This window comes from Electrona antarctica (genome assembly GCF_951216825.1).
Source record: "Electrona antarctica genome assembly, chromosome: 15".
NCBI classification, from domain to species: Eukaryota; Metazoa; Chordata; class Actinopteri; order Myctophiformes; family Myctophidae; genus Electrona; species Electrona antarctica.
In genome coordinates this window covers 37,319,537-37,334,998 of record NC_136796.1, presented here as the reverse complement: position 1 = coordinate 37,334,998, position 15,462 = coordinate 37,319,537, and the positions used below count along the sequence as shown (strand labels likewise).

The following is a 15,462-nucleotide window of genomic DNA, read 5'->3' as shown; positions in this document are numbered from 1 at the left end:
TGTGCAATGTCACGCATACCACCACCAGTCCAGCACAGTCAATTAAACAGTACAGTCCCCATTGATGTTTTCTCACCACACAGCGCGCTTCATAATTTTTTTATATACCACACACAACACAATAACAGACCCAGTGAAGTTATTGTGTGTTGGCAGTGGTATGTATAGTTTACTTAGCCTAAGTAGGCCTACTGTATTTAAGTACAATTTTGAGGTATTTGTACTTTACTTGAGTATTTCCAATTTCCAATACTTTTACTTCTACTCCACTACATCTCAGAGCCACATTTTTTACTTTTACTCCACTGCAATAATTTGAAAACTTTAGTTACTAGAGATTTTAATTTTGATTAGATAACATACATTAACCACTTTTGATCACATTTGAAAATAGCAGCTACAATTGTGAGCTTGTAGATCTGCTATTTTCAAAAGATTTTGTACACATTTTGAACTTTGAAATGGGACATTCTGTACTTTAAGTACATTTTGATGCCGATACTTTTGTGCTTTTACTCAAGTAGGCCTACATTTTGAATTTCGGACTTTTGCTTGTAACAAAGGATTATTGATACTTTTGAGTACTTATGTTCCACCACTGTGTGATTTGGTATTTATTCCAGACAGACTGCAGATATTGTTACAGTAGACTAGCTGCTGATGGAACCCCCGCCAAGCAGACCATTGGGCGAAACCATTGCAGAAAAAATATAATTAAGGTTTAAAAACACCTGTCGTACTCTAACAAAAAATAGTAGCCAATGCTTTCCTACACGGTCAACTGTACTGAGCAACGCGTCACGCGCGCGTGTGTGTGTGTGTGTGTGTGTGTGTGCGCGTGTGTGCGTGTGTGTGTGTGTGTGTGCGTGTGTGTGTGTGTCCTCCTTGTCACACAGGGAATCAGACCGTCATACGGGCGTCCAAAGCAGTATAGCGACACCCCCATTGTGCAGGTTGGCTGGCACTGGCAGCATCACACAGCACTGCCTGCCCTGCAATGGCGTTGTAGACACCCGGCTTGTATGTCTGCCCTGGATACCAGTCTCTGTGTGGGATGTTATATATATATTCGAGTGGATTTACACAACGAATGCGCTTATTTTTCACGAGTTTATCCCCCGGGATATCGTTCCGTTCCTGCCATTCGTCAAAGGAAGCCGAAGCAATGAATGTAAGTGACTCTTTTGTTTTGTAGACAGACACAGCAGTTGCAACATTGTTGCCATGTAGGCTGTACGGTTACACGGAACTTCTGCTTTTTTTTTCTTTTTTCCCCCCCGAAAATGTCAGGAAACGTTGAGCATTCAAAAGCTGTTCAAAAACGTAGAAGAGACATATAACTATGTTGTTGTGCGTTGTTTCACATGCGGAAAAAAATTGAGCTGTCATGTTTCTTTGCGGTGTGTGCGTTCATATGGATGTGCAGCGACAGGGTATATCTGGGGGGTCTGTTTGTCCGCTAGGCTCCATCGAACACACACAACATTACGGTTTAGTTTATACACTAGTTTAATCCTCCTTCTGCTCTCGAAAATGACACCGGGACAGGCCGGCCGTTCTCAATAGCATTTGCAGTTTTTGCACGAAAACATAATCTAGGTCCTGTACTGTACCCACCCAGTGAGAGTGTCTGACTCCAGCCCAGGAGATGAGTAAAGCTAGGAGAGGAGGACGTGTTGTAGGTTTAACGATTGCTGATGCTGATATGCATTGAGAGAATATAGCCTAGGTTTAATGAACTGACGTACCGCTGCTTAATACCCAGATGCTTTAATCGTATTTAATACTCTGCATACTGTTACTGTAGAGCCTACGTTGCCTATTGAGATTTAATGTACGGTAGACAGACTATAAAATGACCTACTCAAATTTGTACAGGCTAGAAGTCCTTAATGCTATATGGACCAGAGCTATAGCACAGGCCTATCCATTCAGCCTAACATAGTTTAAAATTTACGTCGTGATATATTGACCAAAGGCTCTGACTGTGTGTGTGTGTGTGTGTGTGTGTGTGTGTGTGTGTGTGTGTGTGTGTGTGTGTGTGTGACTGTGTGTGACTGTGTGTGTGTGTTTCGTGATGTCAACACAGAGATCTCTGCAGTGTTCAACAGCATTCCGTCTGTGCAATAGTAGACTACAGGCTTGTTTGTGAGCCTGCATGGTGAATGGTGATGCTTGGGTCTTACTAAAATCTCAGTCGTGGTGCAGACTGCAGAGCGCTGTGGGCAGGGGTGTTGGTGCTTATCGGTGGTGAAGGGTCAACGCACGCGCACGCACGCACAGAAGAGAAGAGGAAGAGACTGAATACTCAGTCGATTGCCAATGTTGTTATTCAACTGAAAAGTGCACATTTCATAAATGCCATTAAAACATTGTCATATTCGTAAATACAGGATAAGGTTTGCTTAAGCTCAGGATGCCTCACCAATCAATCAATCAATCGAGTATACAGTATATTTATTCACTGGTAGGCTATAGCCCAAATACACAGTGTAGCTCCCCACTGTGTAAGCACAACATGCATGTTGTCGGCAACTCGGCATATCATTGATGTATTGATTGTAGTTGGTAAACAACAGCCCACTAATGATGAATGGACACCCCATCATCACCAGAGTGCTTTCAGAGTCCAATTGGCTTTTATAGTGCTTGCTTTCATAGGAGCTTATACTGTACATGAAAAAACCAGGCTGTGATTTGCCCTTCAAATCTCAGTGCTAGTGTGTTGTAGATTGAATGTGAAAAAGTATCTTTCTGCAAGCTCTGTAACTGTCTGTCACGCTGGCTAGTGGCTATATTAGTGGCACTTTCAGCCTGTGATTTCTGTGAGTTTGTTTTAGTAGCTACTGTTATGTTTTATGTCTGTCTGATATCTTTTATCTGCTCCTCACAGGTGTGAATGGACCAGAACGGAAGTATAACATCCCTGTGATCAGATTAGACAGTGCTGCTGTGCTACAGTAGGTCAAACAAGACATCGCTTGCACACACAAGCTGTAATGAGGCCAGGGCTATGCTGAGATCCCCTCAGACACCAGAGACGCCACCATGTTGAAGACGGAGAACTCTGGGGAGAGGACGACCCTCCGGAGTGCCTCCCCCCATCGAAATGCCTACCGGGCTGAGTTCCAAGCCCTCAAGAAGGCCTTCGACCAACCTCGGATCGATGGTGGTGGCGGCGACTCCAAGCCGGCACGGGTTAAACAGCCAAGAGGGCGCCAGTATGGTGCCCACGTCAGTCGCATCAAGGACATGTTCATGCAAATGGAGACGGAGAAGGTGCCGGGAAAGACCAAGGTTCCGGAAGAAACCTCGCCGCAGAAAATGGTCAAGCCGACCAACTTCATCAACAAGGCAGATGGATCAGTGATCAAGCTCCAGCATTCTGCATCGGCCGACAGAGTCGGAGCTATCGGAGTCAAGTTTTCCGAAACCAGGAGATTGTTTGAACAGCAGTCACGTGACCAGTCACAATCGCCAGTCTACCCCTATGGACGAGACAAACGAGGATCCCATGAGCACTTGGATGATTGGCGAGGTGCGAGGTCCAATCGCGGCAGCACGGACTCCTTAGACTCACTTTGCTCCAGAACGGAAGCGTCCTCGCCAACCGTCAGTCAGCTCAGTGCTGTGTTTGAACACGCAGACCAGAACACGGGATCACTCTACAAGGGGGTCAGCAGGCGGGCGCTTTACTCACCGGACGGATTTCACCGGGACCCGAGTGAGGATGATTCTCGCCAGTCCCCGGTTCGTGGTTCCTACCCGAACCGGACAGGTGGCAAGCTCCCCGTGTCCTCATCTTCTGAGGACCTCCTGAGTCCCAGTCCTCTGGCGGAGACGACTGAGCTCTCTGAGAATAACGCCCAGGTGAAAACTGACCAGACTGGACATGATGTAGGCAGGGGGCATTTCCCCCGTGCTACCACCAACGGGGGCCAGGTGAATGGATCCTGTGAAGACGAAGAAGAAGAAGAAGAGGTGAAACTCTCAGGAATGAGAAACTCATTTGAGGACATAGTGGTGTCCGGTGCGTCAAAACCACGTACAGATGAGGCTGTTATCAGAGATAAAGTGTCCGACGACACCACGCCTGAGCCCCTACCAACTCCTGCCACACCCGCTGGGGAAAGCCAGGAGGAAGAGAAGCCTTCTAACACCACCAAAGACCAGGCAGAAGAACGGGATGAGGATTACACGGGGAACGAGCGGGTGATTTTTAATGCAGATGGGGATGCGTGTTACCAGGGCTGGGGAGAAAGCTGCACGGATCCAGATGAGGATGACCTCTATGGTGACGATGAGGATATTGTCTATGATCCGGGCTCGGAACTCACAGAGATTCCTGGCCTTCCGGAAGAAAACCCAGAGGAGATCCCTTCGAAGAGGAGGATTCACTTCAGCACTTCGCCCATGACGGTAAATCTGGATTTATAATACTTGATACTTGAAGTGTCATGCACCGAAAATAGCAGATCTACAAGCTACACAACAAATGGTGCAGGAATGGGTTGTGAGCTTGTAGATCAGCTAAGTTTAGTAATTTACTAACCAATGTAGGAGGCTAAACAGTAACAGTGTACACACACTATGTCAGAACACCAACATAAAGGCCTGCTGCTCTAACTACAAGCAGGCTGGAGCCACAAATTTGCTTTTGTGTGTCTTTTTCATGTACCACCAGTCACTGACACTGTTGAACTGATTGTTAAAATGAGCTGTTTAATCTGATTTCATACTGTGGTAAATGGAATCAACTTTAATATTTCCCAGGGACCTTGTGAAACATTTTTTAAATGTACTTTAGCTACTAGGCTATTCATACATTTATAAACACAATGAAGATCTCTTGATGATAATCTACACAGTATATTCCATCACAATCTTTTTATATAAAACAGCTTCTCTGTCAGGAGTTTGTAGCTATTTTGCGATGTAGAGCTTAAAGGTCAGAGAATTTCCCTCTGGGTAACCGACTGCATGTGCTTGAGGAGAACATCTGTGCATGTGTTAGTCACACCGGTTGTGCGCCCACACAGTTTTCACACCACCAGAGAGATACCTTGATTGTTTTCCAGAATTTCCACCAGTACCTTCTCTGCTCATTTACCTCTCTGTCTTTCATATCATCAAAGTATTGAGAGCAAGGATGTTTTGTCAGCTACAACTTGTATTGTGAAAATTAGTAATTACAGTATTCTTTGAACATCAGTGAATCCGTTGTATCGGTGCAGTGTCTGTAGAACGACATGGCTTTTGGCAGTGGAACCCTATGAAAGTGGCCTTGGCTTGTTTTCTGTTGTTGAGGGAAAGCCTTACTCCATCACATGGCGTACAGAGATTAAAATCGGGTGCATTTTGCATCCAAAAACGCAGTTTATAGTTAAGGGACGCAATAAAACAACGACCTCTGCATCCACAGGATGCACTACTGTACTGTTTTATTCTAGTTTATTTTGCTAACTTTAGTTATAATAATAATTTCTTCTTCTGTTTTCTACATAAAATATGACTCCTATAACGTCGTTGAAGTGGGACTCATAAAATGTCCCAGGGACCATCCCTGCATCCCGGGACTCATTACATTGAAAACCCATTTACATCACTGGGCGTATATTAGGATAAATGGCAGAAAACCTCCTGTGGTTATGGATCTTATGCATCATGTCATTTGAAGGCATCTGTAGAGGACGGAGATGTGATGATTACAACACGATGAGGATTCTCATTCATGAAATAGCCATGATGCCCACTCAATTCTCACAGGACACGTATCTTGTAACAAGTCAGTCCTTCTTAGCGTATTGAATTGTGCACAGAAATGTCTTGGGAATAATACTTATTGCGACCATAGGTTACATTTTTAGCCCCTCCTATACAGCTTTTTGTCCTTAACTTGTGTCACATTTGCCATTGACAATGAAAGGAGTATTTACATACATCATATGTGTCTGAACAAATCGGCTTTTTGTGGCAACACAAACAGGAGAATTTACGTCATACTGTATGTGGACGAGCAAATCGGGTATTTTGTCCTAACACATAAATTCAGTTGTCATCTTACATGATCATGGTGAAAAGATGAGTTTTTTTTAAACATTGTATCATGGTTAAAAGATAATAACATAAGTTGACAAATTAATTCATGAAGTATATTCATTTTTAATTGGATAATGTACGACGACAAGAGCGCCCCTCACTTCACACGGGTGATTTTTTTAAATTATGAAAACATGCATCTCCCGTCTGTCCGTTCGTCCGTCCGTCAGTTAGTCACCCCACGCCTCCATATATGGTTACGCCTCGTGACATCACACCTCCATATATTGTCACGCCTCGTAACATCAGTGTGACATCACACCTCCATATATGGTCACGCGACTCACGCCTTGTGACATCACGCCTCCATAATATGGTCACACCTTGTGACATCATGCCTCGTGAGTCGTGACAGGTCACGCCACCATTTATGGCCATATCCATATGTGAAGATCACAACACTGACCTCATCTAACTTTGGATACCCATACATGGAGAAGACTGGATCATCACCTAGATCTGCATATATGGAGCTGGCCAGCAACTCTACATCTGACCTCAAACCCTTAGATATCCATATTGGAGCTGACCTGTTGATATATGTTGATCCTTCCACACCTGTTCTGACATTCCATATGTTGATCTGACCTAATCAAACCCTGTACACTCAAGATACGCTCCATATATGGCCAGTACAGAATTCATTCCATATGTTGATCTGACCCATCATGCCAAAGCGCCAGTGCTCGCCCAGCAGTCTGACGTCTGGGCGTCTTACTGGTTATTACAAGATTTGTTTTCTTGTCTTTATTTTAGTCTTAAGAAGCTTAGCATATTTGTAGTATCATTATGTAAGTATCAGTACTCTAAAGCTGCTGTGTATTATTCAGACTGCAAGTTTGTTGGAAAACATATCTTGAATCGTGTGTGTGTGTGTGTGTGTGTGTGTGTGTGTGTGTGTGTGTGTGTGTGTGTGTGTGTGTGTGTGTGTGTGTGTGTGTGTGTGTGTGTGTGTGTGTGTGTGTGTGTGTGTGTGTGTGTGTGTGTGTGTGTGTGTGTGTGTGTGTGTGTGTGTGTGTGTGTGTGTGTGTGTGTGTGTGTGTGTGTGTGCGCGTGCGCCTAATGCACACATTCCACAGGTTGAGGATCCTATTAGCATGCTATATAGTGCAGCAAAACAATTAGCCTAGTTATTCCCCAGGAGAAAATGTGACGTTGGTTGACTAATCTGCCTTTACACTCACTGCAATATGCACATGTGAGTGTCTCCCCCTACCCTGTCATTGTGTTTCATGTCTCCCTCTCTCCTGTACCATAGTCCACTTTGGTCTGTCTTTGTATCTCTCTCCCTCTCTCATACAAGATTGTCTGTACAGTACAGTTGGGTGCCACCGATATTGTCCCTTATCATTTGACCCATTTAGGCCTGACCTCAACATTTTTAAAAATCCTTCTAAATCCTCCAGTTTTCAGAAATAAATATTTTCACGATTTTTCAAAAATAGCAGACCTACAAGCTCGTAGCGCGCCACTCGGTGGCACGCTATGAGCTTGTAGATCTGCTATTTTTCAATAGCTAAATTATAACATAATGTTTAAAACACCAAAAGGGGTTCCCGCCCAAAATGGGTTAACTGTCTTTTTGCGCAGATCACGCAAACCTCAGCAAAAAGAAAAGGACAATATCGATGGCCTCCAACTGTACATACACACACACACATTTCCCTCTACTCTAGCCTACTGTATAAGGACGAGAAGCTCTCTGAATTAAAAGGCTGCTTTTTGTGTTATCATCAGGTTCATCGTAATTCTTAGAATTGGATGATGACGACACAATCATTATCATCCTCCTCCGTGCTATGACCATTTTTAATTCTCAAGATTATCTGACTGTTTAATATGGCTTCATTACTGTTGCTCCACTGTGTGCTCTCCAGAATCAAGGCGATGGAGTAAGACCTTGTTTTGACAATATGAAAAATGGCCTTCCTTCACAACAATTCTTTAAAAAGTGTCGCATTATGCAATGAATAGAAAATGGCAAAGAGCATAGAGCCAGTCTTCCTGTTATAGGTCAAACAGGCAGGGAACACACCTCCTTTTATGTGGGCATAATTATCAAATAAATACGAAGGGCTCTAGGCTTTTGTTTTGAAAGGAATCTATGCTCTTTAATCATATAGATTAGAATATTCAACAGAGCCCCCCCCCCCCCCCCCTCACACACACTGCACTACGCTCACACACATACATGCAGCCAGCCCACCAGAACTCAAACCAGAAGCCCCTCCTCTCGCCACACGAGGAACAAACAGGGTTCTGTCTTTTGTTCCTTTTTTTTAAAAAGCGGAGACAAAGCTATAGTCTCAGCCCTCGGCCCCCTCTGGCCCGCTAGCCCCGCACGAGACTGCTCTGACCCCACGTGGGAGGAGACGGCAAGGAAGACATTGGAGGAGGGAGAAAAAAATAAAAGTCATGTGTAGCTCGACCCTCCCACCCACTTCATGTACTATTCCTACTGCCCTTTAAAGCGGATGAATCATTTCAACATCCCTGGCTCGGAAACATTATTTAATTTTGAAATGCAGCCAAGATTGCACATGGTCAGCAATTTTGACACAGCGTAAAACACACGCTTTCGGCTTTTTTTCTCCATGAAACGGAAGATGATGAATTGTGAATGCTTGTCTTAGTACCACATTATAAAATTAGAATGTGATGTTATTTTCTGGTGATGCGCATGTGATGGTGAGCATTTACAAAAGATATTTATTTTATTACTTATTTTAATATCATTTAGCATCTAACATAACCACATAATAAAATGAAATCAACAAATCAATTGATTGTGAAAATACTTCCAGCCCTAACCTACTGGTATAGTTTATTTTTTGAGTGGTGTAAACCACTCCTACAACTGGCTTTGTTAGTCTGTGCAGAAAAAATGAGCATGGTTGCTATGTTCACCCTGTTCACCCGGGTGTGATTTCATTACGTCAGACATGATTTCATTACGTCAGACAGGCTATCTAAGACCTTACACCACTCAGTTCACACGGGTGTGATTTTTATTTTTTATCTAGAATATACTGCATACTGCCAGCCATAGTGCATACTCCACTGAGGTATAGACAGTTTCGTGGCCCAGTGAGTGCGCCGCTAACCCTAAGGCTAAGGCAGCCTCTCTGTGTGGAAGCATTGACCTATAGAGGATAACACGTTTTCATGTTCATTTAGCCTACATTTTATCCTCTCTTGTCCATGTTCCTTCTGTCCCGAGTAGTCTTCTGGTGTTCACAGAAGTTAAACGTTATAGTGTCTTGCTCTGATCATTCTCAACCCAGCTCATATAAGCTCCAAAAGTTCGTGACAACTGACTTTTGGACAACCGATCTCGACCGTGATCTGACCCCAAAACCTTTGCACCATCTCACGCTTGGTGGTATGCCTTCAGTGTTGTTACTAGGCATGTAACGATTCACTCAACTCACAATACGATTCGTATCACGATATGAGGTTCACGATACGATTTTTCACGATATTAAAAAAATATATATTTTAAAGAAAAATTAGTTTTTTTTAATTTTATATAATTTATCTTCCCCCCTGAGATGTTTTATTTAACTACATTGCAAAAGAAGTAGCATTACTTTTGACAGTGCAGAAACATAATTGCCTTCCTTGATGAGCATCAACGACCATCATCACCTGGGCACAGTCACACACAGCTCCCCTCTACAGTGCTCTACTACTGAAAGTGACTATCATTTCTCTCCAAAAGCACTTGAATATGATGGAATATGACTAAAGCTCACATTTCACATCACACACTAGCCCCCCTAAAATAAAATAAAATTGAAAATCGATTTTTTTATTTCAATGAATCGATTCGAATCGATTCATATCGTCGGGATTAATATCGATATATATCGATATACGATATATCGTTACATGCCTAGTTGTTACTACTATAGGGTTACTACTGCCTTTGCAGATGTTCTACCTACGCAATCCTGACTGTGATCTGACTGACATTAGATCCCAGAACCCTATCCCCATCTCACACTCTTTTATGGTGGCAATGCTTTGGCACTGCCTGTAGTGTTGAGTTTCTCCATTTTGCGGAACGCCCCTCTCAGATGTTGATGACATAATAAAAATCATACCTGTCTGAAGTGAGTGGGGCTGTACTGTACTAATACTGTAGTACTGTACTGTAGGCCTACTGCACAAGCCCTCCTCCCTGGCGTGCACGCGTGGGATGCTGCGCAACAGTGCCATCCAGTGGTGAGGTGTTTCCTCACCTGCGCAATGGAGTGGCTGCACCACTCAAAAACATTGCCTCTCGCTATGCAGTGAGCCGTGTCCCTCTCCTCTAATCCCCCCCCCCCCCTTCCCTCAGAGAAATTGTGTTTTCCTCAACCGAGACATTTACGATCTTACTATCTTAATGGAATTAAGCATAGTGGGACGGGACGGGACGGGACGGGACGGGGGGGGGGGGTGACGGGGGGGGACTAGGGAGTGGAAGATTGAATGGGCATTTTGAAATCTCATTTTTCCACTGTCTGTCAGTGTATACGACGGATACCGTCTGATCCATTAGATCAGGGGTGGGCAACTTTGAGGATGCAGAGGGCCACTATATTTCCACACTCACTCCAGAGGGCCACTATATTTCCACACTCACTCCAGAGGGCCACTATATTTCCACACTCACACCCGAGCGCCACACGTGCATATTTCTGTCGTAGAAAAAATAGCCGATCTACACGCTCAAAATGCGTCGCACTGTGAATATATCAATATTTCATATCATATTAACCTGCGGTTAATATAAATTGAGTGAAGGTGGGGGCTGCATGTGGCCCCCGGGCCGGCCAGTTGCCCATGTATGCATTCGATTGTAGATTGGTGGAATGCTGAGTATAGGACCAGACCTGTGGGATATAATTGTTAATCGCATGGCACACTTTGGTGATAGTTTTTGTTCCCCCAAATAATACATTGCAAATAGTTACCTTTTGACTGTAGTGTGTAGTATTGATAAGAAACATGGACTGGAGAGGCAGCTCTCAAGGCTATCTTGAATTTGCGTTTGGTGTCTGTGCTTCCAGTGTTAAATATAACTGACATATTTATGTTTTTATTATTGCAGTTGTAAAATAGAGTAGTGCAAACAACACAGGCATTGAGGTTGTGACTATTAGTACAGTCACTGGAAGGGGGTATCATGCACCCCCCGGAATTATACTTCTAATCAGTGTTTTCTTATTGGAAAAAATGTGCTGAAAATGATGAGCTATGATAAAAAGTTGTCAAAATGTCCCACCTACCTCAAAACCCCCTTTTTGGTATATGGCTCTGGCGAAATTGTGTAAAGGCAAATATTAATTCACTAAAATTACATAAATAGACATGGTGGTCTGAAATTGGTCATGGAGTATCTTGACACATAGGGGTAAGTAGCAGAACAGGATTTGGTTGGTTGCTACCATTATATTCTTAAATATGACCCACATCATCCTCAGAAACACCAAAAAATATGGTGTCCGCTTGACTAATAACAACAAAGATGGTTATTTTCCAACACATTATGGTGAGTATCACTGCCTCACTTGTATATAGAAAACTTCTCATATCCCCAAGCTTCAATTTGAGCCCAAGATAACCTTTCTATCTTGTAAATTACTCTTTCTGTCGCCAAAATTATGAACTATACCTCAAATCGGTGAAAATTGTATATTCAGTCAGTATCAGCTATACATTTGGAATAAATGAATGAATGACTGAGTTTTAACTCACTCCACATCATGGAATATTTCTTACTTGAATAAGCTATGTTAAAAAGTTTGCAAAGTGTCCCATCTACCATTTTTATGCAAATGAGTGCCTCCATTATAAAATTATCGATTTTCACTATATCTCAGCCAATATTGCACTTAAATAAACAAATAAGGTGTCTAGACCTATGTTTTGAGGGTCGAGGATCTCAGTGAAACTATTCCTAAAGTGACCACATGTGCCCGTGGCATGCTGGTGTACAAATCAGTGCCGATTAAATCAATTCCTCTATCTCGTCGGCTTCTTGTCCATGCTCTCCAGACAGTGTCAAGGAGATCAACCAGTGAGGTTGGTAGGACTGCACCGCAGGACACACTGGATTAAAAAACTCTTTAGTTTCAACCCCCCCTGCCCTTCATCATAGGGTTTTGTTTTTTCCAAAAAAGCTTCAACAGCTCGCTTGTATAAGACACGATGGTTCTCTTCAGAGCAGAGTAGCATGGAGGAAGACGAGCCAGGTCAACTTTAGATTTAGAAATTAGTTTGTCATCTGCTCCCACCACTGTTTCACTGAAGACTCACAATTCAAATAGCTCTATAGCTCAAGCCAAGCCATGTGGCCCATAGGGCAGGAGCCTAACAAGTACACTCCCTGGCATGACTAGTATGTCGCAGGGACTTACCCCAATCCAACCCTTTGGTATTACCCAGCTGGGGATCGAACCTCTGACCATCCAGTCTCAGGGCGGACGCTCTAACTACAAGGCCACTGAGCTGTTGATGATATCCAGGGCCTCTTACGGGTGTGTAACTTTACAGTGTGTACAGAATGGAACCAAATGGACCTGTAAGCCTTGCAGAGCCATGAGGCCCATAGGGCAGGAGCCTATCTCCTGTTTCTGTAGTAGGAGGCAGCTTGATGTACAAGTACACCCCCTGGACATGACGCTAGTATGTATCAGGGACTTACCCCAATCCAACCCTTGATGCTGAGTGCCAAGCACGGACAAGCAGGGATGTACTGGGTTCCATTTTTCGGAGTCTTTGGTATGACCCGGCCGGGGATCGAACCCCGACCTCCCAGTCTCAAGGCAAACGCTCTGACCACAAGGCCACTGAGCTGTTGATATGCAGGGCCCCTTACGGGTGTGCAACTCTGAATGTACAAATGGAACCAAATGGACCTGTAAGGGTTATGGGGGTCCTTCAAATGTGCCTTGTGCTACACTATATGGAACAGATCCTTAATTAGTATAGTTGGAGCAATTCATCTGTCTGCTGTATGGACAGAGTTGCGAGTCTTCAGTATGGTAAATGGTGCATTTATAAAGCGCCTTTATCCAAGGCGCTTTACATAGACACACACATTCACACACACATTCATACACTGATGGCAGCGGAAACCATGCAAAGCACCAACCTGCACATCGGGAGCTGTTAGGGGTTCAGTGTCTTGCTCAAGGACACTTCGACACTAACTCTGGGGGAGCCCGGGTTTGAACTGGCAACCTTGCGGTTACCATCCAGCCACTCTACCCCTGAGCCACCGCCGCCCCAGTGGACGTCACCCGTGCCAAGTTGCTGCGGACAATGGTGGGGGCAAATGACAAACTCACTTCTTAAATCTAAAGTTGACCTGGCTCGTCTTCCTTCATGCTACTCTGCTCTGAAGAGAACCATCGCCTTATACAAGCGAGCTGATGAAGCTATTGTGGTAAAAACAAAACCATATGAAGGGCAGAGATGGTTGAAAATCCTTGTCATTGGAGACCATGGACAAGAAGACAAAGAAGACTGATGAGTTCTATGAACACGATGACTGATTAATGTGACGTTTGTGCATTTTGTTCTTTATGGTGCAGGCTAGGGTGGTCACTGTTTGTACACTGTTTACATTTTTGCCTTTGAGTGTGTATAGTAATAGGATGGAATACTGTTACAGGATTGTGTGACTGTTTGAATTTTGTACTGCATATTGCAGGCCATTCTATAGCGTGTATACTGCCGTATACTATTGTTCATACTAAGAATGTTTTTAGTTTTTGATGTTATGCTACAGTATATTCTAAATTATAAAGCTTGCTTAAATGCACAGCACCTGTCTAGATACCTTATTTGTAAAAGTTATATGCAATATTGGTATCTCTTACTTGGTATAAATGTGACTTTATTGTAATGGCAGCACTGATTTGTACACCAGCATGCCACGGGCACATGTGGTCACTTTAAGAATAGTTTCACTGAGATCCTTGACCGGTTGACCCTCAAAACATAGGTCTAGACACCTTATTTGTTCATTTAAGTGCAATATTGGCTGAGATATAGTGAAAATCGATTGTTTCATAACTCATTTGCATAACAATGGTAGATTGGACACTTTGCCAACTTTTTAACATGGCTTATTCAAGAAATATTCCATAATGTGGAGTCAGTTCAAACTCAGTTATTCAATCATTCATTCCAAATGTATAGCTGAAACTGACTGAATATACAATTTTCACCGATTTGAGGTATAGTTCAGAATTTTGGCGACAGAAAGAGTAATTTACAAGATAGAAAGGTTATCTTGGGCTCAAATTGAAGCTTAGGGATATGGGAAGTTTTCTATATACAAGTGAGGCAGTGATACTCACCATAATGTGTTGGAAAATAACCATCTTTGTTGTTATTAGTCAAGCGGACACCATATTTTTGTGTGTTTCTGAGGATGATGTGGGTCATATTTAAGAATATAATGGTAGCAACCAACCAAATCCTGTTCTGCTACTTACCCCTATGTGTCAAGATACTCCATGACCAATTTCAGACCACCATGTCTATTTATGTAATTTTAGTGAATTAATATTTGCCTTTACACAATTTCGCCAGAGCCATATACCTAAAAGGGGGTTTTGAGGTAGGTGGGACATTTTGACAACTTTTTATCATAACTCATCATTTTCAGCACATTTTTTCCAATAAGAAAACACTGATTAGAAGTATAATTCCGGGGGGTGCATGATACCCCCTTCCAGTGACTAGACTATATACAGTGATATATATCTTCTCTGTCCTTGGGCAAGCCTATGCTACTATAACTAGTATCATAGTGCAGGGACCAAGCCCCCAGTAAGGCTATCCAACGTTGAAGATGCCACTACCTACTGGCGAAATGTGGAATTGCAGCACTTAATGGAAGTGGACGGACGTTCATGACGTCACGTGAAAAGCCCGGACCTCAAATTTGAGGTCCGGGGCTAGGCTAGGCTAAACATCCGCTCGCTCGAGCCATTGTGTTATAATTATACTTCCGGAAGTCTTCCGGGTGCTTCAAAACGCCACTGAGCAACTTCCACTGAAATGAATAGTGGGGGGCGGGGCTAACGCTCCAGTTCGGTCTCTATCCTTCTTTATACTCTATGGCAGGGACCCACAACATGAATGATAATGGAATGGCCAAATATTTGTTTTTCAAGCTCCCGACTCCAGAGTCACAAAAAGGAGCCAAAAAATAAGTCAAATAATATACAACATAATCTATTATTTATTTTTGTATTATTGCATTTGTGTATTATTTTGTCGTACCACAGAGTATGAATTAGGCTTTTACAGTATCATGCTTATGTGATACTTTGAATCCAAGAACCTCGATATTGATTG

The 15,462-nt window shown here is 43.2% G+C and overlaps 1 protein-coding gene across 3 annotated transcripts in view; it reads left to right on the top strand.

Annotated features, from left to right (window-relative positions):
* Positions 1 to 938: 938 nt before the first annotated feature.
* Positions 939 to 15,462, top strand: part of ppp1r9a (protein phosphatase 1, regulatory subunit 9A) — a 91,034-nt gene continuing 76,510 nt past the window's right edge. For all 3 annotated transcript variants that reach the window (XM_079523163.1, XM_079523162.1, XM_079523161.1), the window contains exons 1-2: positions 939 to 1,171; positions 2,894 to 4,419. In XM_079523163.1, the coding sequence (XP_079379289.1) occupies positions 3,049 to 4,419 (1,371 nt within the window). In that variant the 5' untranslated portion in view covers positions 939 to 1,171; positions 2,894 to 3,048. The remainder of the gene's footprint in view (positions 1,172 to 2,893; positions 4,420 to 15,462) is intronic.